The sequence below is a fragment of the Vanacampus margaritifer genome, chromosome 1, assembly GCF_051991255.1.
Source record: "Vanacampus margaritifer isolate UIUO_Vmar chromosome 1, RoL_Vmar_1.0, whole genome shotgun sequence".
In the NCBI taxonomy this organism is placed as follows: Eukaryota; Metazoa; Chordata; class Actinopteri; order Syngnathiformes; family Syngnathidae; genus Vanacampus; species Vanacampus margaritifer.
Genome location: NC_135432.1, coordinates 8692240 through 8715402, shown reverse-complemented (window position 1 = coordinate 8715402; position 23163 = coordinate 8692240). Strand labels below are relative to the sequence as shown.

Here is a 23163-nt window from a genome sequence, read left to right as displayed (position 1 = left end):
TTTTATATCTGTTTTAAATGTCCAATTTTTTTTCCTAGGTTTTCATACTCCTGTTAACAAAACTGGACAAAAATGTTAAACTAATAGAAATAGTCCAAATTAATTTTTGACGTCAATGGCAGTGAATGAGTAAATTGAACACACTAAATTTGGCCATACAGTGGTGCCTTCAGGTTCAAGTGGCCCGACTTACAAATATTTCTCGATACGAGCTGAACTGATACGAACAAAAAAATGCGGCAATAACTTTTCATTTCATTACGTTGTATTTAATTACATGCTTTTCTAAATATTATTGAGAGCATTTTTTTTTGTTTAAAATTTTGTTTTGTTGGGAAGTTGAAATGGATTGTTAGCATTCCCATTCATTTTGATGGAAGCAGATGATTTGACATAGACTTGTGGTCACGTATCGAATCAAACTTGCATCTCAAGGCCCCCCCCCCCCCCCCCCCCCCCGCGCGACTGAGTAGCGACCAGTTCAGGGTGTCTGCCAGCTGTGACTGACTCCGGCTCACCTCAACTAGGAAACTAGATAGACGTTTTGTGGACTTCCTCGCCCGAGGATGCGCATAACGGCCTCAAGGTATGCGTTATTTGTCGAGGGCGTGTCCCCGCGGCTACGCAGGGGAGTGACAGATGAGTTTGCGTGGCCCTGACTTTATACTCTGCTCTTTTGCTCTTTGCAGTCAAGGATGTTGTGATGAATTTGTTCTAACAATAACACAGCAAAGCCTGCTCTGGCCTTCTCATAATCACGACGATAATGGTCCCAAGTTGGTTTCACCCCGTGAGTGGGAATGCATGTGGACGGGCAGCATGACTAACAAGAAGGGAAGAAAAAGCCAGCCCGGCGTGTTCATCCTCTGTCATGGGAATGCATTGGGGAGTTGCTGATTGCCTAATTAGGTACCTCCCGTGTCCTTCGGCTTTATGCATATTCATGCTGCTGTTTTAAGGTGAGGCGAAAAACGGTGTGTGCGCATACGTGCGCGCGTGTGCTTATGTGTGTGCGTGTGCGCAGTTTACCCTTGACAGGGCAGGGGCTACGCAGGCACATTCTCCCATCTGTGGTCCAAACCTTTGCTCCCAGCCACTGCATTTAGATTCTGCACTTGTAGTCGGCTCTATTCTTAGTCCTCCCCCCACATTTGGCCAAATCTCAACAACAACAAGAGCAACAACATTCCCATGTTTACCTTTTTCAGCGTGATTCAATTCCGATGGGATGAGCCGCCGTTAAGTGGTTAAACTGGGATAGCGCGAGCGAGTCAATAAGAGATCCACGCGTGGCGTTCCAATTTACACAGGGCCGTATCTGAAATGTCAAGAAAGCAATGAATCCGTGTATCCTTGAGTCGGATGTGAGTTGGACAAGTGGGATCAATATTGGGTGGTGAGACAGGCAGGCGAGGGAGGGGGTCACCTTCAGCCGGCGCTGTACTGAATCAGCACCATCGCACTTGGAAGACACACACACCTGAAGAAGACCTGCTTAGGTGTGACCTTCCTTGTCAATCACTCATTTTGTTTCACTAGAAGCCAGCGGCCTATTAGGTTACCACACCCACATACGGTATGGTGACTCGACCATTTTTGGGGGTGGCAAAAGTGCTCACATTGTACTTAAAAGACCGTGTAAAGGAGAATTTACACGATCAGGATTTTTGGATTGTTGATCAGTGAGTAAAAAAAAAAAAAGGATCACCAATCCGATCATAAATAGGGCAATGTGTCTATGGAAATAACTTTGTATTATTCTTATTAATATTTTAAATTTTTCTTTATGCCATCAGCCTTTTTGGAGTCAATCAGCAATCAGCGATTTAATAAAAAGATGGAAAAATATATTTATTTAAGCAACTTGTATATTTAGTCTACAGTCGACCACTACCATAGCGACAATACACATATAATTGACGCCCATTGAAATGCATTGGGAAAGAAATGTTAAACATTAAATACAACAAAATAAATTTGCATAATCACTCATAATCTCAAAATAACAAAGAACAATAAAAACACTTCCGTATATGTTGACCCGATGTTACCCGAGTGTTTCCGAAGAGGACCAGAAGAGGGAGCATTGTAAAATGGTGACAGCCAAAAAAGGTTCTCACTGATGTTAAAAAAATAAATAAATAATAATAATCAACATCCGGTAGGACATCTTTGTTTTTTATTTACAGTCGTTTCTTTCTTCCTGAGTCCGAGTGCTTCCTTGCTTGGCTACACTCCGTTCAACGTCATAATGGGCTCTTTGCACAAATCCACTACTTCCTGAACTCAGTACCATTCCTTCATTTCCTGTCTTTCACGATTGGACAAACGGATTAATCCAGGTGTGCCTGACCTCAGTAACCACGACGACAATAGCCAGACACACCTGGATTAATCAGTTTGTCCAATCATGAAAGACAGGAAATGAAGGAGTGGTATTGAGTTCAGGAAGTCGTGGATTTGTGCAAAGAGCCCATTGAAGAGCCATGACTCAGTTTTCGTTTTTTCCCCACGCACATGAAGAGTTTTGGTTGTAAATATTGAACACGTTTAGTATTCAAGGCCCGGGACACACAAAGACAATTGGGCTGTTTTTGTCACATTCTTGTCACCTGAGGTGTGGAATTTGGACCCAAACGCAGACAGGACATGGAAGATGAAAAACAGAGAGTCTTTATAGGCAAAAATACAAAGTAAAAACAGAGAGCAGGGTTGAATTTGGATGGCCTCTGGAGAAAGACCTTGACGAAGAAACCTTGAACAAGAATCCTTGGGCTGAATGCAGAACACACGGAAACCTCACAGACATGTCACTGAGCAAATCCAGCTAGGGCAATGCACAATTCTATATGACAGAATAAAAGCCTATATGTTAAAATAAGAGTGACTAATGCATCACAAGGACCGAAGCCAAAACACAGTCACAACAATTTTTGCCCCGTTTTGACCGAGGACATCAGACCATATAGGGGGGAAATATGGGCACACTATTAAAATGTGTATATAGACCTGCAAAAATAGGTGAAGTTGGCTAATGATGAGAAAAGCCATACATGTATGTGATTTTTAATTTTTTTTTAGATTAGACAGAGATTCTTTTAAATGCCAGAAGGTGGTGGTTTTTAGTAGGGGTGTGCCAAAAAAATCGCTTCTCATAAGAATCACGATTCTCATTTAGTACGATTCAGAATTGATTTTAAATGTCCCAAAATGGATTTTATTTAAATTATTTTAAACGGTCTTCCCTTAGTTTGTGTCTGCCTTTATTGGGAGCGCTGCTCATGTAGTACCCAATTTGGCCACTGAGGGGCAGTGTGGTTCCACGCGGTCTAATACATTGTTAAGTTGTAGCCACATTAGAGAGTAGAAGGAAAAAGTCACAATCAAGTTATTCCAATAAAAGTTGTTTTTTTGCAGCGTAGAAAAGTGCCGCGAGTAGAGCGCTAATTAGCATTAGCGTGTCAGACTGGAGTAGATCTTTACGATTCATTGAACATCTATAAATTGAAGCCAAAATCATTGTCAATCAAATCATTTTGAATCAAAAATTGTTCTTAATAAAAAATCGATTCTGAATCTAATCGCACACACAAAAATCTGAATCAAATCGAATCGTGAGACATTCAAAGATTCCCACCCCTAGTTTTTAATCTACCATAACATGCACTCTTGTACTCATAGAGCCAACAACATCAAACAGTTCTCTTAAATAAGGTCACGGACGAGAATTATCTTGTGGTTCATGCTTTCTTGTTGAATTTCCTTCATGTCGCTGTTCTGCCTTTTTTTTTTTTCACCCTCAGAAGGAGACCCCAATATCCCAATCCGTCAATATCTCAACTGCGGTTGACTTTACCTCTCTCGCTGTCTTTTTTTTTTTTTGTGTGTGTGTCATGTCATATTCCATTAAAAAAAAAGAATAGCAAGCCTATTTTCACAAAGTAAGAGCTAGAAAGTACAGAAAGAAAATCATCCGTTTTCAAATGTAAAGAGTCAAATGTTACCAGACAAAAAAAAAAGACTTTCAATTCTCAGGATGTTGATTCGATTGAAAAATAAAGAAAAAAAAGTACAGTATTGACCGTTTTTCATATGTAATTCTCAGCTGATAGTTTGCTGAGATTGTCTGCGCTTCCTGCCGAGAGCTCATCTCCGGCCGCAGCGTGAGGCGTAATGCGTCACGGCGGACTAAGTGAGAGGACTTCTTTTCTCAGCGGTATTGTTCAGCACAGCCGTATGTACACAGCACAACATGTCTTCCTTGACCTTGATCCCGTATGATCAAGTGTCTCCTAAGAGAAAATCACCCCCACCCTGTTGTCACTTTCATTTGTGCTCTCAACAAAAGTATGTTTATTTTTATGGACCTTCATCACAAAAGATTTTCCTTTGAATCACTGAATTCATCTATAGTTGAACATTATACGGACGGACAACATCACTTCGCCATCTTTTTTAGTTTTTTTTTTTCCTTTTTTTTCCCTGGAGAGCTCAGAATTGTTCATTCGGTAATTTTACCGATTTGACATGTCATCATCATTGCTCTCCTTTTTTTAATTTTTTTTTTTTTACCTCTACTTGTGTTTTTCCAGTGAGTTGCAGACATGGACACCTATGTGTGTGTATAGATACACACTGTGGCATTTTCCCCGTAGAGACCGAAAATAATGTGAAAACGCCAAAGAGAAATCAATGTATTCAAGTTAGTGTTGCTTAACTCATTCACTGCCATTGACGGCTATAGACGTCAAAAATTCATTTGAACAATTTCTTTTAGTTTAACATTTTTTTCTCCACTTTTGTTAACAAGCGTATGAAAACCTAGAATTTTTTATTGTACATTTAGAACAGGTATAACATTTGTGATTAATTGTGAGTTAACAAGTGAAGTCATGCGATTAATTACGATTAAAAATTGTAATCGCCTGACACCCCTAATTTTTAATAATCTTTTCTTTTTTTTATCACGTCGGGGCGATTAACATTTTTAATTTTAATTAATCGCATGACTTTACTAGTTAACTCACAATTAGTCACAAAGTTTATACCTGTTCTAAATGTACAATAAAAAAATTCTAGGTTTTCATACTCTTGTTAACAAAAGTGGAGAAAAAATGTTAAACTAAAAGAAATTGTTCAAATGAATTTTCATACATTTTATTATTGTTCTAAATGTACAATAAAAAAATGTTTTCTAGGTTTTCATACTTTTGTTAACAAAAGTGGATTTTTTTTATACTAATAGAAATAGTTCAAATTAATTTTTGACGTCTATAGTCGTCAATGGCAGTGAATGAGTGGCAACGCAAGATGGCCGCCATGCATACAATTAGTTCCTGAAAACCAAGATTTCTTGCAAGTAGAGCATACGCAGAACACAAACAAATGATCTGTTGAATAGAAGTACCCCGGTACACGTTTATATGACCAAGTATTCGGCTTAAAAAAGCGCTAACCCAACGTCTCATTTATTTTGTTTTTTTTTCACATGTTTTTCATGGCCTTTTGAAACCCAAATATGACCAATATTTAGATTTTGCAAGTGTTTTCAAATGTAGACCCTGAAGTATGGTTACATTTGACTAAATCTGAAATATGAAGCCTTAGGAGGTCAATATAGAGATTTGTTTCTAACTACATTCTACATGTTTGCATATAAATGTTAGAAATATGCTAAGACAGTGAACTACAGTATGTAGGTAACGTGTACACTGTTTTTCACTATTACAGTTTCCCAAGTGTCCTTGAGTGTGCCTAAATTGGCGCCGCATGAGTCGCCCTTCCCCCACTGTATAAGATTTGAAGTGCCTTTGTTTGCATCAAACGTTTTCTAGCACAGTTATGGTGAATATGCAACTTCCTTCAAATAATCTGCTGGCATGTCTGCTTTAGAGCGCCTCATTGTTGGCTGTGAGTGAATGTACGCCATGCAGAGAAAGGTGGAATAGTAAGGCGCGGGAAATATTAGTATTATTATTTTTTTCAAGTCAGACTTGACAGCCAGCATGTGAACAATGGCTTTGCGCTGGCGTGGCCGCTTTAGAGCGCCTTGTTGTCAGCCTTGAGTACATACACATCATGGAGGGGAGTTGGAAGATTGTGGTCATTTGTTTTTTAGAGTGTTCGACTTGTCAGCCAGCGTATGGGCTGGGGTTGTGCGCTGGTATAGCCAATTTAGAGCGCTTCGTTGTTGTACAGATATATATTAGAAAGATGCTAGCCAACGTAGCATCCATTTTTGGTAGAAGTGCTCTTTGATTGACAGTTGAGAGGGCCAGAGTATTCAAAAGAGCACACTGCTTTATTTTTCACGATTTTAACGCCTGATTTTTAGGGAAATGGTGATTTAAAAACATTATTTTTTTTACATCATTCGAATCTGGCTGACGATGCTAACGCTCACTTTTCAAGGACTTAAACGCATCATGAGTAAATTTCAATGCTTGTTACTTTCAATGTCTTCATGTGTAACTTCAAACAGTTCAGACTAAACTGTTCGTAGTCACCCGCCGGCGTAGATTTGAGATTTGCCGGGTGCGTGCGGAGAAGCGCCACAGTACTTTTCAATCCATGTATTCTTATCAGCTTTTTCATGTACTAGGTCGGCACTGAGTGTGTAATGTAAGCACGCTCCCGTGCTTTTCCATGTCACCGTGTAGTCTATGTTTTTCCAGCCACAAGCATTTAATCTTTTATTTTTAAATCTGCCACTGCTGTCCATTTTGTGCGTGGCACTCGCGTGGCCTAGATTTGGAAGCGGGCGAGCGGGACGCAGCTTTAGTGTGGCAGTCCGTGTGACTGCCGCAGTTTGGTGGGAACGTCGGGAGGGAGAGGTCAGGGCACGCGTGCCTGAAAAGATGCCGGTTGAGGAGGTGTGAGGAGGCTCTTTTGCGCACACTCCACTTGTAGTTGGGATGATCTTAAGGTCACTGCTTATTTAAGATGCTTTACTTGGATGACCTCAGCGTCACCCCTGGGAGGATGCTGCGGGAAGATTAGAAGCGGCATGTTTCACTCCACGTCACAGCGGAACAGAGCGGCTTTGTTTTTGCTGTGCGTGATGGGGAAAATCATGGCCTCACTTGCTTTGCATAATGCAATTTACAGCTGGTTTATTGTCTCATTCACTGCCATTGACGGCTATAGACGTCATAAATTCATTTGAACTATTCATATTATACGATTTAAAGAAAAGAAAACGATTATTAAAAATGAGGGGCATCAGGCATGACTTCACTAGTTAACTCACGATTAATCACAAATTGTATCTGTTCTAAATGTACAATAAAAAAATAGAAGTTTTCATGCTCTTGTTAACAAAAGTGGGAAAAAAATAAACTAATAGAAATAGTTCAAATGAATTTACGTATATAGCCGTCAATGGCAGTGAATGAGTTAATCCACTTTATTCAAATTTATAAAAAAAAAAAAAGTCTTTATTATTATTATTATTTAACTGTAATTGTAATTTTATTTTATTATTATATATTATATGTTTATTATTATTCTATTTATATATAATTTCTTATTATAAAAAATTTTTTTTGTCTTTATTATTATTATTATTTAATTGTAATTTTATTTTATTATTATATATTTTATGTTTATTATTATTCTATTTATATATAATTTATTATTATTATTATATTATATATTTATTATTACTTTTTTATTCATTTTTTAGTATTAATATTTTCAATAATTTTTTGTTATTTTATTTATGTGATTTTTTTAAATAAAAATTTCCATGTTATTCTGTTTTATTTGGTTATATTTTCTGCTCTTATTTTGTCATTTTGTTTCCCTTCTTTCAGTTTCTTTCAACCCAGTTTTTTTCATCATTGCCCAAAGTTTTGTTGTTGTGCCGCACTGGCACCGCATTTGCAGCCGTTAATGTGAAGTGGTTGATCCATCTCATGAACGAGGATTTTCCCCTTGGATTTATAATTTTTTTGGGGTGATATATATGTAGATAACGAAAGAAGGTGTATTGTAGTTGCCATGCCAATGCCGGAGATTGTTATTTTAAGGTGGTAATGAGAAGAAAAGTCCCATCTCTGTCCACATGTCACTTTTCATCCAAACATGTGAAAAACACATGGCCACGTCCTTGCATTTTCTTGACTTTGCTTGATTTTCCAGCGCACACCACTGGCTGCAAGCGGCAATCAAACAGCTGTCTGTCTATTTGCACATGATCCATGTCAGCTCCCGCAGCATCTCACGCTTGTCTCCCGACGGATGTCAGCTGTGCTGGACGTGTCTGGTCATGATGAATGATCAAATTTGTGCTTTCTGCTCCCTTCTGTCATATGAGCAGTGAACTCAATGAATTGCTGTTTTTTTTTTTTTTTTTTTTTTTTGCGCTTGCTGTCTTCCTTCCAGTATGTTTCACATATGGAAATATTTGCCATTGTTTGTGCGTTCACGTGTTCAGTTGTTATATGGTGACTGGGTGAATATCACAATTGTCCAGATGTGTGTACTGTTTAAATGAGCGTGCAGTTAAATAGAAATGTGTTCTGTTTGTTTACCTCTGAATGTGCAGTAACTGGTCTGCAATGATTTTATTACGTAATGGTTGCTCACGCTTGACTTTGGTGCTGCTTATTCAGACATATGAAAAAGTCCTCCGTCTTTTCGCTTGGTCATTTGCTGCGAGTGCTTGCACCCGGAGATACAAATAGGGCTGTTAGTCACGCCGGTCACATTCGAACTGACAAAACACGCGGCCGGGCCCATCAATATTCACCCCAATTTTCGTTTAGGAAAGACAACCAGTTGAACTTGAATGAAGAACACATGGAATATCAACGCGACTTACGTAAAGTCGTTGAGCATTCTAGCTGAGCTAATAGGAGCGATTAATTTGGTTAGCGTTGATCACATTTAGAGCGGAAACAGAACGTTGACAATGGTGTGTTCATTTAGAAGTTAGAGTTAGATCACAGCAACCTCTGACGTCAAAAGCTGCTTGGCCTTCTTCACATTTTACAGCTAGCTCAGCTGGATATGTGCTGCGCGTATTGCTAATAGGCAAAAACTGAATGACACATACAGAATCTCTTTGTGTTGTTCAATCACAATTCTGTTCTATCTTGAATAAAAATTCCAACTACTGTATTCAGAATGTAATTCCGGCTAGCCAGAAAGATGTCGTTGATATCTTTGATGTTAATTGTGGATTTGGCATAGGCCGATTCCTGCTAGTGCTTTGACGGTTTTAAAAAGCCAAGGTTTCAAAAACCACTCATAGCCTACAGGTAATAAGCTATTGTTTTCTTTTTTGAGGGGATGTCTAAGCGGGGAACAATATGATTGGCTCTTCTAATGGCGCAGGAGGAGGGAGAGAGCGAGAAGCGATACTGCAAACATCACTTTTTGCTATGATTACTGTGCGTTGTCCAAAAAAAAAAAAAAGTGTCAGCGGACACTAGTTAGCCCCAATGACAATATTAATAGCCGGCAGGTCTGTTTTAAAAATAGCTCACCAGTGATGCAACATTTGTAACTTGCTAAGAAGAATAAAAACAGAAGTTAACATTTATTTATTTATTTAAAACTAACATGATACAATGTTCTTCTGTGCTAAACATTCTATAGTGTGTTTAAAAATAAAAACATGAAAAAAATGCTGTTTAATTAACTCATTCACTGCCATTGACGGCTATAGACGTCAAAAATTAATTTGAACTATTTCTATTAGTTTTCCACTTTTGTTAATATGAGTATGAAAACCTAAAAAAAAATATTGTACATTTAGAACAGATACAAAATTTGTGATTAATCGTGAGTTAATTATTGAAGTCATGTGATTAATTACAATAACATTTTTTATTCACCTGACGTGATTAAAAATAGAAGAAGAAAAGATTATAAAAAATTTGGGGCGTCAGACGATTAAAATGTTAATTGTAATTAATCGCATGACTTCCCTAGTTAACTCACGATTAATCGCAAATGAGTTAATTAAAATTAATTTAAAAATAATTTAATTTATATTAAAAAAAGTAATTTTTAGAGCTGTAATCTTAATACCGTGATACTACAAAAAATTTTCTAATGGTCATCAATCATAGTAACAGAACCGAATATTGGCCCGCCTATGGGGATAAACTATTGCTTTTAAACGTTGAATCTCCTTGTTGTAACCTTCCAAGTTCCAACACATGAACCAAGTCTTGCCACAAAGTGGCGTATACCCCAAACGAAAATGTTGGCGTCTGCTCCTGAACGTCCTCGATGGCGGCTCCAAGTAAATGTAAAGTGGACCTCAGTGTTCTATTGTAAATCCATCGGGTCACTTGCAGGCTTTCTTAACTTTTCGATGAGCCATTCAATTATTCAGTCGTCCTAATTGATGTGTGTTTATAGTACGCTTTTCTTGCCCTTGTGTGCTTGTATCTGTGCTTTGGGTCGACTTTAAATTATTGAGCACGTTGGTACGTGGCAAAGCTCCTCTAGAGCGGACCTCACTCCGATGTGCTACGAAGAACTTGAAGAAATGAACAGCCTCTATAAATAATGCGTAGCAGAATTCATTCACATCTAGAGCTATAATTTGGCTTGATTTATATGTGCAGTGGTGCATTGTAAGTTTTTGGAGTGAGGAACGCTGTCTGGTGGTAGCTAGCTCACTCAAGGCACTGCACAACAAGCAAGCAGCAGTTTAGCAAATAGGGAACAATTCATCAAAAAAGGAAGATTCAAGGTGTTTAATGCCACACCCAGATGAAATTTACAGTTTCACACTAAACATGAAAAAGAGAATGACATTTTGTGTATGTCAAACAACATAGTTTATAGTTTATGAATTAGTCTGCCTAGCTTAATGCTAACAAACAAAACGACATTGACATGCTAACGTTAGCGCTGATAGTCATAGTTTTAGAAGGAAAGAATACTGTATTTGGTCGAGAAACACTTCACAGGCACATATATTCTTTATACCTGCACCATTAAATCATAATGCACAAACTGTTTAATTATTTACATTCTATTTGTGTTATTATTCAGTTTTTTTTTCTCCACGTATAATATTAGAGTGCTGTTTTTCCTTCTGAAAACCAATTTTTCTTTGTGTGTGGGTGAGGCTGGAACGGATTCATGGCCTCCCATTAATTTTAGTGGGGTAAGATAATGTGAGATACAATTGCTTTGAGTTAAGAGTGCGCTCAAGGAGCAAATTGAACTTGTATCCCAAGCTGACACTGTTTGTTGTACCATACATGTTGTCACATGAGTAATAGAAAAAAGTACTTTGTCAACAATAATGTGACACAGCTGTTAGTCTCTTCTGTGTGCTCTTATCGCCTTAAGCTACAAGCTTCTTTTCTCTCTCTCTCTCTCTCTTAGTAGACAAATAAAATAAAAAGGAGAGAAAAAAAGATTTCTAAGAATAGATTCCACAGGATGTGCATTTTGCCACTGACTGATTGTTGTTGTCTGAAATTTCACTGGAGGGGTCGTAGGCCAAAGGGACCTCCACGTCCCCGAGCACAATTCTGTTGGAGAGGAAGTCAGTGAAAGGAGATCTGGACTGGTCAGCGCTTTCATGACCTCAAGGTCACGAATGTCAGTGGTGCATTGTTTTCGCAAGAAAACATTGACTGTGCATTGTGTCGTCCGTCTTCATCTTTGTGGCGCACTGAAGCAGCGTATATTTTGTGCTTTTTGTCATGCTCAGGTAGTCAGGATGCAGATGAGCTCTTCAACAAATTAATTGATTTTAACGCTAACCAACAGACAAGATGACAACACTCACTGGCATACAGTGCACCCCGCGAATAGGACTGGGTCTGACTGAAGTTAAAAATATGATAAAGAAAAAAATTCCAACACTTCGGGGTACGCTCCAACCGCCTGTTTTAGCTAAAGATATTAACAAGCTTTCTCCGACAACAACAAAAAAACTTTCAAAAATATATAAGTTACTTTCATATACTGATAAAATGTCTTTACCCATCTCGAAATGGGAGACAGACTTGTCTATAGCACCGGAACCTGACTTTTGGATTCAAGTTTGTGAAAACGCATTTAAAATGACAAAACACACAAATTTACAACTTATCCAATATAAAATTATTCACAGAACATACATTACTCAATATATGATGAAGAAAATGGGACTCTCAGACTCCGACATTTGTCTCCAATGTTTACAAAACACTACAGACACTTATGTTCATGCTTTATGGTTATGTACTCCGGTTATGTATTTCTGGACTAAAGTCTTGGAAAAATTTTCTGCTATCTTGGACTGTAGGATACCTTTATCTCCAAACTTGTGTTTGCTAGGTGACCTAACAACAACTGACTTACCACATAAACAATTTCAATCTACACTTGTAGCCCTTACTATCGCTAAAAAAACAATTCTTGTTAACTGGAAAAATAAACAAACTCTGAATATCGACCAATGGTCTAACCTCCTCATGAATCACATTTTAATGGAAAAAATATCTGCCTCAAATAAAAAACAAATATCAAAATTTATAGAAACATGGTCTACGTATATAGAATTTTTTAACCTAATTCTGGCTACTTAATTCTGTCTGTTAGCAAGAGCCACTACATCGTGATAACTTACATTGATGTTTCTGCATTTGGCAATTTATTATTATATTATATTATTAGTATGGGATTTTTTTAATGGGCTTTAGGTGAACTGATGAATACACACACGCTCGCACGCACGCACACACACACGCACATACACATACTCACCCACATACAAAAAAAAAAAAAAATATATATATATATATATATATATATATAAATATATGTGTGTATATGTATATATATTTAAAAAAACAAAAAAAAAACATTTATTAATTTTTTTAAATTTATTTGTTTTTAAAAAAAAAAAGGAGAGCAATGATGATGTCAAATCGAATGAACAATACTGAGCTCTCCTGAAAAGAAGAAGAAAAAAAAAAAAGGACTGGGTCTGACTGCAAATAGCAAAATCAGGAAAAAATCGACACCCGTGATATTTACCATGGGAAAAAAACAAAAACACGAACACGTGGTGGATCGGTTACAAAAAAAATTGTGGGGGCCCACTATATAGTCTTTATTCTATGTAAAAAAATGAGTCAGTTCTGAAGCTCTTCTTCGTGTGTGTCTTTGTCTATGTCTCTGTGGATTATACTGCCCCCAGGTGGCCAAGGCGCACACCAAAGGAGCAGCCCAATGACTTTGGAATTTAAGCTAAAAGTGTGACAAATACTATATGTTTCTTTTGGAATCTATTTCATGATGGCATTACTCAATAGTTGGGATTCCATCTACAAATTTGTGTTTGAATTTTCAAGAAATGCGAAAATAAAACTGAATTCTTCTTTAAAAATACTGGTGGATCACATCTCTGTGGTGTATACCGCCACCTACAGCTGCGGAGTCCTCTCCTCAATATTCGCAAAAGAAGAACAGATGAAAACGGGCATCAGTCGCATGCCCGTTTTGTGCATTTTCAGTCAATTTGCTTAAGAATTTTGAAACAATTGGACAGTAACCCCAATACTGTTTTTGAAAATACAGCATTGTAAAGTGCTATTTTCCTTGTGGGAAAAAAAATTGTGGTGGGGGGGAGATTTTGGTGGAAGGCTTGAACGAATTAATGGAATTTTCATACAATTCAGTCGGGAAAGATGATTTTGGTTTGTGGTCACAAAGTAGTACAGTGGCACCTTGAGATATGAGTTGAATTTGTTACGTGACCACGCTCGTAACTCATAGCTCTCCAATCTTCTTTTTCCACTGAAAGGAATGGAAATACTGTACTACTAATCCATTCCAGTCTTGCCCCCACTTCCAAAAAGCTAATTGTTCTCAAATAAGAACATAACCCTCTGACATATTGTATTTTATAAAAACAACAATGTCATAAATAAAAATAATAAAAAAAAAAAAAGCAGGTGCTATAATTAATTCCAGATTCCCCCCCAAAATTGTAATGTGTTATTAATAAGAAAATAGAACTAAAAAATATCTATATTTAACTGTTGATTGTTTTCACAATTAGGCAATGAATAAGAATAAAAAACATGTTTTAATTTCCATCCTTGATTGAAAAACAGAATATTTCAAATTGGCATAAATAAACAAGACATCAATTTAAGATGGAGGTTGGCACCGCGTCCAAAACGCGGAGGGCAGCACGGCCGAAGCTTTTCAGGTGAGCCGACGATCGGTAGCAGCCAGGAGTCGACAGCGTCCAAGATACGCCACAACGGAGTACATCCATGCGTTTGGGAACGAGCGGGGAACGAAGCTTGTTCCAGCGCCCGTTTTAGCTTCACCAGCTGGCCGCGGCGTTTACCCCGGCGCCGCTGTCAACACCGGTATGAGTTGTTTAGTTTTTTTTATCCTGCCCCCGTAAAGAGGTTTCCGGTTGCCTTTAGGAATCATGACTACTAGAAAAAAAAAAAGGAAATAATGACTACCGCCGCCGCTGGTACGGAGGGGAATTACTTCTCGCGCATGCAAGTTACGTAATAGTCGTGTCGGTGCTGTGTGTATTTACCTCATTTTTCTAAGCGACGTGCCGACGTCTGTAGGCAAATGTTTTATTTGGATTCAATACAAAGAGAATCAAGGTCGAAATCAGACAATTTTGACAGTTTTATGTTAATTTCAATTCATGGCTCATGGATTTGGTAAAAGTAATTCCTCAAGTTACGTGCATGTCAAGGCAGCACTGGATTTCGTGGCCACAAATGAACATTTTATGTGCGCATTTCATTAATATTGTGGCCACAAAGATTTTTTTTGTCCTCCCCCACATCACGTATTCTGCGTCCTGCCACTGATGGCATCTTGGTGCAGTGTTTTTTTCAATGGACTGATGAGTGTGCGGCAATGTCAGGGGGGCGCGAGTCCGGTTTTGGGCCGCCCTGACAGGCTGTGGCTCATTAAAGCGCCATCAGACGCATGAGGTCAAGACAACAACAGCGAGCACTCGTGTGACTCAGAACGTGTAACGGCGGCAGAGTATGCTCAACAGAATCCAAATAATACCCAGCACCAATCAGCGGGTTTATTTTTAGCATTTCAATCATTGCAGACGACTGTACGGATGTTTGTAGAACTCTTCAGCTCAAGCTCGAGTTGGAGTGAGAAGCGCTTGTTGGAATATAACGAAAGATTTGCGTGATGATGATTCTTGAAGATGATGCCTCCACACATGACATAGCGCAGCTGTGTCCTTATTGCAGTGAGGTCCACAAATACACACATGGACGCTTTCACTTTGACAGCACTAATTACGTATATATATATATATATATATATATATATATATTAGTGCTGTCAAAGTTAAAGCGTTAACTGCTTAATTAATCACAAAAAATTATCGCATTAATCATGAATTAACGCAGATTAATTACACTATTAATTTTGACCATAGATGATCCTTTAGCGTGACAGTGTCATGTTTATTTTCAGTCTTGTTTACTCCCTGTCATGTCTAGCTTCTGTTTTCCTTGTGTTTTCCCCTTGTCTTGTCATTTCCTGTTTTATTGTGAAAAGTCTGACTCCTCTCGTTTCAGGTCACTTGCTCTTCCTTGTTTGGTGTCTTTGTCAACCCTGATCCCTGATTGTGTCCACCTTTCCCCATTACCCTCATGTGTCATCCAATCAGTGCCCTCAGCCAGGTGTGTCTTGTTATGTCATTAGTGTTGGTGTATTTAGTCGGTTGTCTCCCCCCTGTCTGTGTCGGTTCATTATTGCCACTGTCGTAAGTCATTCGCCACGTCACGCTGACTTTTTTTGCCTTATCAGGATCCATGTCATGCTGTTAGTTTTGCCTAAGTTGTTTTGCCATGTTTAGCTTCATGTTTTGTTAGTTCCGTTTATTTTGCACTTTGAAGTTAGCTTTTTGATTAGAAATTAAAACCTCTTTTTTGGACTGCACCTCGGCCTCCTTGCTCTGCCTTCCCGCATCTGGGTCCTAAAGCCCCCACCGTACTGACAGACAGCGGATGGTCGGATGGCTACGTTTAAGGTAGCACAGGTTGTGTTTGAGCAATAAACATAAATACATGCATTAAAGTAAAGCATTTAATAAATGTTTCCGTATCACGTTTAGAATATTTGTTCATGTCAAAATATTGGGGTTATTTTTTTCCCATTTTTAATTATGCAAGCAATTAACTGATTAGAAAAAGAAGCGGATGAGCGTTTGCAGTGAATCAAAAAATGTTGAAGATGTCCTTATAACATTAAATGTCAAAATAATTAACACAACTCTTCAAATTTGGTGGGACAAAAATGTTGATAAAAATATATATTTTTATTAAGCGATTAATCGTGAGGGCAGCACGGTGGCTGACTGGTTAGCACGTCCGCCTCCCAGTGCAGAGGATGTGAGATCGAGTCCGGGCTTTGGCCTTCCTGGGTGGAGTTTGCATGTTCTCCCCGTGCTTGCGTGGGTTTTCACCGGGTACTCCGGTTTCCTCCCACATTCCAAAAACATGCATGGCAGGTTAATCAAACACTCCAAATTGTCCCTAGGTGTGAATGTGAATGTGAGTGTGGTTGTTCGTCTCTGTGTGCCCTGCGATTGGCTGGCAACCAGTTCAGGGTGTACCCCGCCTACTGCCCGAAGCCAGCTGGGATAGGCTCCAGCACCCCCGCGACCCTAGTGAGGAAAAGCGGCCAAGAAAATGAATGGATGGATGGATGGATGGATTAATCGTGATTAATTAAAATTCCAAGATGTGATTAATCTGATTAAAAAAATGTAATCGTTTGACAGCTGTAATATATATATATATATATATATATATATAAATGGACATAAGTGTTTTTCACATTGCAGCGACGATGTATGTATGTAAATACGTAATGTACATTTTCAGTCCAAAGTTCTACATTTTATGTTTTGAGAATCTAAGACTGTTATATACATCACAGGAAAAATTGGAGTGTTAAAAATTTGGTGTTAAATATTTGGTGTTAAATATTTCAGAATTGATTTCAACCCCTAAAGTGTATTTTTAACGCTGTCTGATGACATTTTCCGGAAATTATTGCATTATAGGGTGCTACATGCTTTCCAATGGGTTGTGAAGCATTTGACTGAATATGAGCAGCGCTTTTATGTGCAATACATTAAATCAATATTCAAATCCATCTTTTTTCTATAGTCAATGGCAGTGTTAATGTTCAAGTTGTGCAGAATGATATAGTAGCTTATAAAAATAGTTAATATTTTGTAAGTATACAACCTGCCTCCTTTTTGCCGAATACCGAGGCCTTCTACTCTACTATGGATGGACGATATTTTTAGGTGGTATTTGGTGAAAAATGGTTTCCGATCAACTTGTGTGTGGTCCGCTTTTTTGTGTGAGCAGCTCTATTTACCAAGCTTGGACTTGTGTTTCCTTGGCCAAGGTTCAAACAGTCGCTTCCTGCGCCAAGTCCAGGCTGAGTGGCGCCTCCCCATCACCATGTAACCTCTGCACTCATCTTTTTCCTCTCCTCTCGTGTTACTCCTGCCAGAGAGCATCCGTCAGCCTTTTACGCCGCTCCATCTTATTTTCATTTTTTTGTCAAACTCCAGTCAAAAGAGAAAAATAGGACCTCTGTCACTCTTGTCCGTCAAAAAGAAAAGATAAGACGTACGATGCTTGCTGATGTCGCTTGGCTCAGCTTTCGGGGTGCCGCCACTTGGGATCATCTGCCCCTAGAGTGCTGGCTTTGTTATCCTTCTGATAGGCAAAGTTCATCGAGGTCTCACATTCACCTAAGAGGATTGGAACGTGGTGATTAAGAGATGCATAATGGCTAATCTCGTAGCTAAGATAGAGGTGGGCTTGTATGAATTAGTGCAGCATGGTTTGTTTGAATGCAAATGTATTTGTCACGTGAGGTAGCGGAGGTAGAACCAAACGCAGACAAGACACTGGAGTTGGGAAGCAGAAAGTCTTTATGTACCAAAATACAAAGTAACAACAGAGACCAGGGCTGGATTCAGATGGCCTCGAAGAAAATGTTTGACCGATAAACCTTGACTGAGAAACCTCGATGGAGAGAGCAGGGCAGGATGCATGGAAGCAACCTCAAATACATTGAAGAACAGCTTTTGTGGAGTAAAGAAGAGTAGAGATAGGAAATCTCGACATGCTCGTCATTTTTCTTTGATCCTTCCTCTGGTCTCCTGACAACTTCACGACTCTAGCTGGATTGAGAAGTATTCGGTTTAGGTGAACGATATGGGATTTTTAATAGGTTTTAGGTCAATGAATGAGTCCACACACGCTCACACATATGCACACACATACTCACGCACATACAATAAAAGAAAAAGAGAAAAAAAGAGAGCAATGACATGTCGAATCGGTAAGGTTACCGAATGAACAATACTGAGCTCTCTCCCCAAAAAAAAAAATATCTCGACATGCTGAGAGAAAACCTTAACGTACTGACAAAAGTGTCCTCAGTAACTCCCGCTAGGGAAAGGCACAATTCTATATGACAGAATGAAGGCCTATACAAAATAAGAGTAACTAGACAAACTACAGTGGCTAATACAGGATCCTAGCAACTGCATAGCAACTGTCAACATCATCATCATAAGAGACATAGCAACTACAAAATATGACGGACTAGACAAAATAAGAGTGACAAATACATGAAACTGCATAGCAACTACAAATATCACAAGGGACGTAGCAACTGCATAGCAACTGACAACATCGGCATCATAAGAGACATAGCAACTACAAAATATGACGGACTAGGCAAAATAAGAGTGACAAATACATGCAACTGCATAGCAACTACAAATATCACGAGGGACGTAGCAACTGCATAGCAACTGACAACATCATCATCATAAGAGACATAGCAACTACAAAATATTACAGACTAGACAAAATAAGAGTGACAAATACATGCAACTGCATAGCAACTACAAATATCACGAGGGACGTAGCAACTGCATAGCAACTGACAACATAACATCCTAAAAAGACAATGACCCCATGACACAACCCATAACACAGTCATAACATTATCGCCCGCTTATTTGAAATATACCAATTGAAATGGATAATGGTCGTCAACGGGCGCAGATGATTTGGGCCACACTCCGGTTGTCTGCACTCTGACATGTCCAGACTGTCAGTGTGCGACTAGCGCGCTGAATTTAAAGCGGATGAAAGTACCGCTTTGATTAGCCATGATTCAAGTCAGCTGTTAACCACTCCCGCAGTTTCATATCGGATGACCATTTTCATCTTATTTTTCCTTGAGGAACACTTTCCAAGTGTCTCTCTGGTCAATTCCGTGCTTTATTGTCACCGTGGTGTCACACGTCACCTTTTGCCGTGTCAAGGTGACACAGGAATATCGTCTGCTCTCTGCGGACACTGCAGCTGTCACATCACTGTCGCCTCAAAGAAATCCGCTCAGCGACTTCCTCTGAGTCTTATTTATTTCCCCACCTCACCTTTTGTGATGAGGAAAAACAAGAAAAACTCGCTTTGCAGCAACAGAATCTCGCATTAATGTGGTGGAGACCTTTGCAGTCAGCTTTTTCCCACGTGAGCGCATATGTGCTGTGTGTTTACATGACAACACAACGCGGGTCTGGAACGAGCACGAGGGAACGTTTTGGTGCGGTGAGCGACCATTGGCTGTGCTGTCGTGTGTTTGTGTTCAAACATACACACGTGTTCCCACACACCACGTTGGCAAGGAATGAAGAACAAGGCAGGCCCTCATTGCAGTTTCTTGCATGTTTTGCCAAGCGCATAGTTTAAGAATAAAATAATTTCAGCTCGCATCAGAGGTTGTGGGAAAAAGTTTATAGACAGCAAAACAATTTCTAGAATTTAAAAAAATTTAACTGGAACAAAAGTTGAATTTTACAAGACAACGCGTTTTATAAAAAAAAAAAAAAAGAATAAATGTTTGATTATTTTTTTGCATGACTTTTTAAATCTAAAACTTTAAAATATATTATTTTTAATTTTCAAAAATATTTTTTAATAACATTTTAAAATTATAAATAAATTCAATTCTAAAACTTTAGAATATATTTTTTTAATTTTCAGAAAAATAATTTTAAATACATTTTTAAATTGTAAATAAATTCTAATTATTAATTATTACTATAATTAATTAATTAATTATAAAATATACCTAATTGGTTTTATTAAATTTTTTTATTTAAGGACCATATAAAGCACAAAAAAGACTTTTTTTTTTTTTTTTTACAAGGAGGATGTATCTTTTTCATGCCAGAACCGTTTTTCTGTGGACATTTTGTGTATTCAACCTGTGATATTTTATGTTACGATGGATATTGGAAAATGCAGAAGAATAAGAGAACAGTGAGAAAAATAAATAAATGAAAGACAGGACACTAACCGTAAAAAAAAGAAAACATGAAAACAATTATATGACTACCACGTTACTTTGGAGTCTGCTTCTATCCATGCCAGTAGTGCCACACCCAATGATTGTTCGACAGACACACCCACATCCCACTCAATGGTCAACTGTCAATCAAATCGCACTTTAAGACAAGAGCGACCAAACTTACTGCATTTTCAAGATACGAGCCATCACTTTGCCAAGGTGTTGAAGATATTCTTTATCTTCAGTGAAAAATGACGAAAATCACAGCAGCTTACTTTGAATCACTTGCAGTTGTGAAAGTCTTCTTTGTTTTTGTTTGCATGATTGTATCATACTGACCCCTGGTGGCCATGTCACACACACCAGAAGCAGTTGCAAATTTTTAATTGTGACATACTAAATGTTAAATTCCTTACATTAAATTTTGTGATAATATTACTATATATTTTGTATTAAGTTCAATAGAGTGTTATTTTCCGTATTAAAAAAAAAAAAAATGTATGAATTTTTTGGGGAGGCTCGAATAGCGGCATTTACATTCATTTCAACATAGAAAGATGATTTGAGATACATGTGTTTTAAGTTATGAGCATGTTTGCGGAACAAATTAAACTCCTATTTCAAGGCGACACTTTTCAAAGTTTTTTTTATTTTTGTTTTTTTTTAACATTTCCCACTTATATAGTAAATGTTAACAAACCCTACCGCCCGATTTCACAGTCTCCTTGTGGATTTGTGATGCAATTTACACTTTTTGCAATTTGCATACTTTTTTTTTTTTTCCCACAACATGACACCTTCAATTTGTTTCGTCTTCCCCGCAGCTCATTTGCCATGTCTAAGACTGCTGTGAGGAAGCAGCACTGGCGTTCCAGGATGCAGGACATCTTCGTCCCCTTGATGGGCTCGTCGGGGGAGCTCGGCGTGGCCGTGGGAGGAGGGGCCGATTACGGAGAGTTTCCGTTTGTCACGGCCGCCCAGGGGGACGGCCTCACTGTGGGCGACATCATCCTGGAGATTGGCGGAACGCCTGTACTGGGCATGACGCTCGGAGACGTACGCGGGGTCCTCAACTCCTGCCCCCATCCTGTTCGCATCAAAACCGTGTCGCCAGGTATGACTCGGCAACTTTCAGTGAGCTTTTATTTTTTTTATTGACATTATACAACGTACCATTCTTATCAACAATGTCATAATCGTACAGCGAGCTAACGTTCAATCGTTCTCTCACCGTGACGTCACACAAGTACTTCCGGGTGGCAAAAGCTGCTCGTAAATGCTTCTATGTCATTTGACCTCGGCAGAGTTATTGAGAAAACATATAGTGAACCGCTCAAATGATGATTTTCAGCCTTCTTTGCTATACTGAAGTAGTTTGAATGTGTCAAGTGTCAGTCATGTTTTGTGATGTAAATTGTTTATACAGTACTTCCATTTCAACAGATACGTTGGTCCAAAAATGTTGGAAATTCAGACAAAGTTAGCATGATGTTTGAGGGACTGGCTAATGAACTGACTTCTCTGTTGCTTGGATTAATGGCATGTGTGCCCTTGTCATGGAGAAATAGATGGCACGCTACTATTATGTAGCTAGCAAGCTAGCTGTTGTAGCCGTTTTGCTAAATTACGCAGACAACCACATTTTATAGATAAACCTGTAAGAACAAGAAAAAACCTTCCACAAACCTGATGATGGACGTCTGGTTTGCAGTTTTTCCTTTTAAAAGTGGCTACTACGTTTTACAATCTTTTCCGTTAAATTCTTTACAACATCCATTCCATTCATCCTGCTCACTCACAGGTTCCACTAGATTCATTTGGATTATTTCTTTTTTTAAGGTAAAAAACCCCAAAAAACTAAGCCTTTTAGCTAACTAAAACTAATAAAAACTAAGCTGCAACAAAGCATTTTCTAAAAAAAAAACTAAAAGTAATAAAAGATAACAAACATTCTCTGAAAATGAATTTAAAAAACAAAATTAAAAGTATGTAATGAAAATTCCAAAACTATTATATTATTATTAATTATAACTCCTTGTGGACACTCGACTATTCAGCAGCCTGCAAACCACAGAATGATGGGCAAATCCCCCACCCCAAAAATTTGAGATGTACAGGAGGAGGGTGTGAGGTTGAAATGTCTCTGTGCTTTATTGACTTGCTGCTTTACCTGTTTTGCTCCATTGCACTTGTTTCACCAGACTGCACCCAAACAGTCCGCCACTCCAGCGTCCAACCCGTCATCCATAATAATGTTGCTCCACACCACTGCCCCCACCTCCCCCCCGCAAGCCAAATCCTCCATCCGTAGCGTTACGATGTTGATCCGCACCCGTCAATTAGTGCGGCTGTGTCAAGGTGATAGTCAGTCGGCGCGAGGATACGAGGTCACGACTGAATGCGCCGCGACGAGAGCGTGGCTATATAGTTGTCCGTCAGTAACCAGGGACCTTGACGGTAACAACACGGGGCACGGGCTAACGGATGCCTCGCTTGCTCGGGAGCCCAGTAATATGTCAGCGGAGTGTCACCTGACCGTGGCTCCCCCGTGGCCTTGCCGCCGTGATTGATAGCTGATTTGGCCACGAGGGTGCAAATGGGGACCTTTGCCATTGGCGCATCCGTGATCATTTCGGAATCCTGCCCGTCTATCCGCTGTCAGAGTGACAGCGTGTTGCGTTGACGTTGACGGATGAGCTGACATGCCGGGTCGTTGTCCGACACCGCCTCCTTCCTCTGACTAACTTACTCTGCTCAAGTCTGGAAATATGTGGCACTTTAACAGCAACCTTA

The 23163-nt window shown here is 38.9% G+C and overlaps 1 protein-coding gene across 5 annotated transcripts in view; it reads left to right on the top strand.

Annotated features, from left to right (window-relative positions):
* Positions 1 to 23163, top strand: part of magixb (MAGI family member, X-linked b) — a 79821-nt gene that overhangs the window by 2530 nt on the left and 54128 nt on the right. For 4 of the 5 annotated variants that reach the window (XM_077572184.1, XM_077572182.1, XM_077572185.1 and 1 more), the window contains exon 2: positions 21195 to 21484. In XM_077572184.1, the coding sequence (XP_077428310.1) occupies positions 21205 to 21484 (280 nt within the window). In that variant the 5' untranslated portion in view covers positions 21195 to 21204. Of the gene's footprint in view, positions 1 to 551; positions 587 to 21194; positions 21485 to 23163 lie in introns of those variants that run through there. The other variant, XM_077572183.1, reaches the window with a different exon arrangement.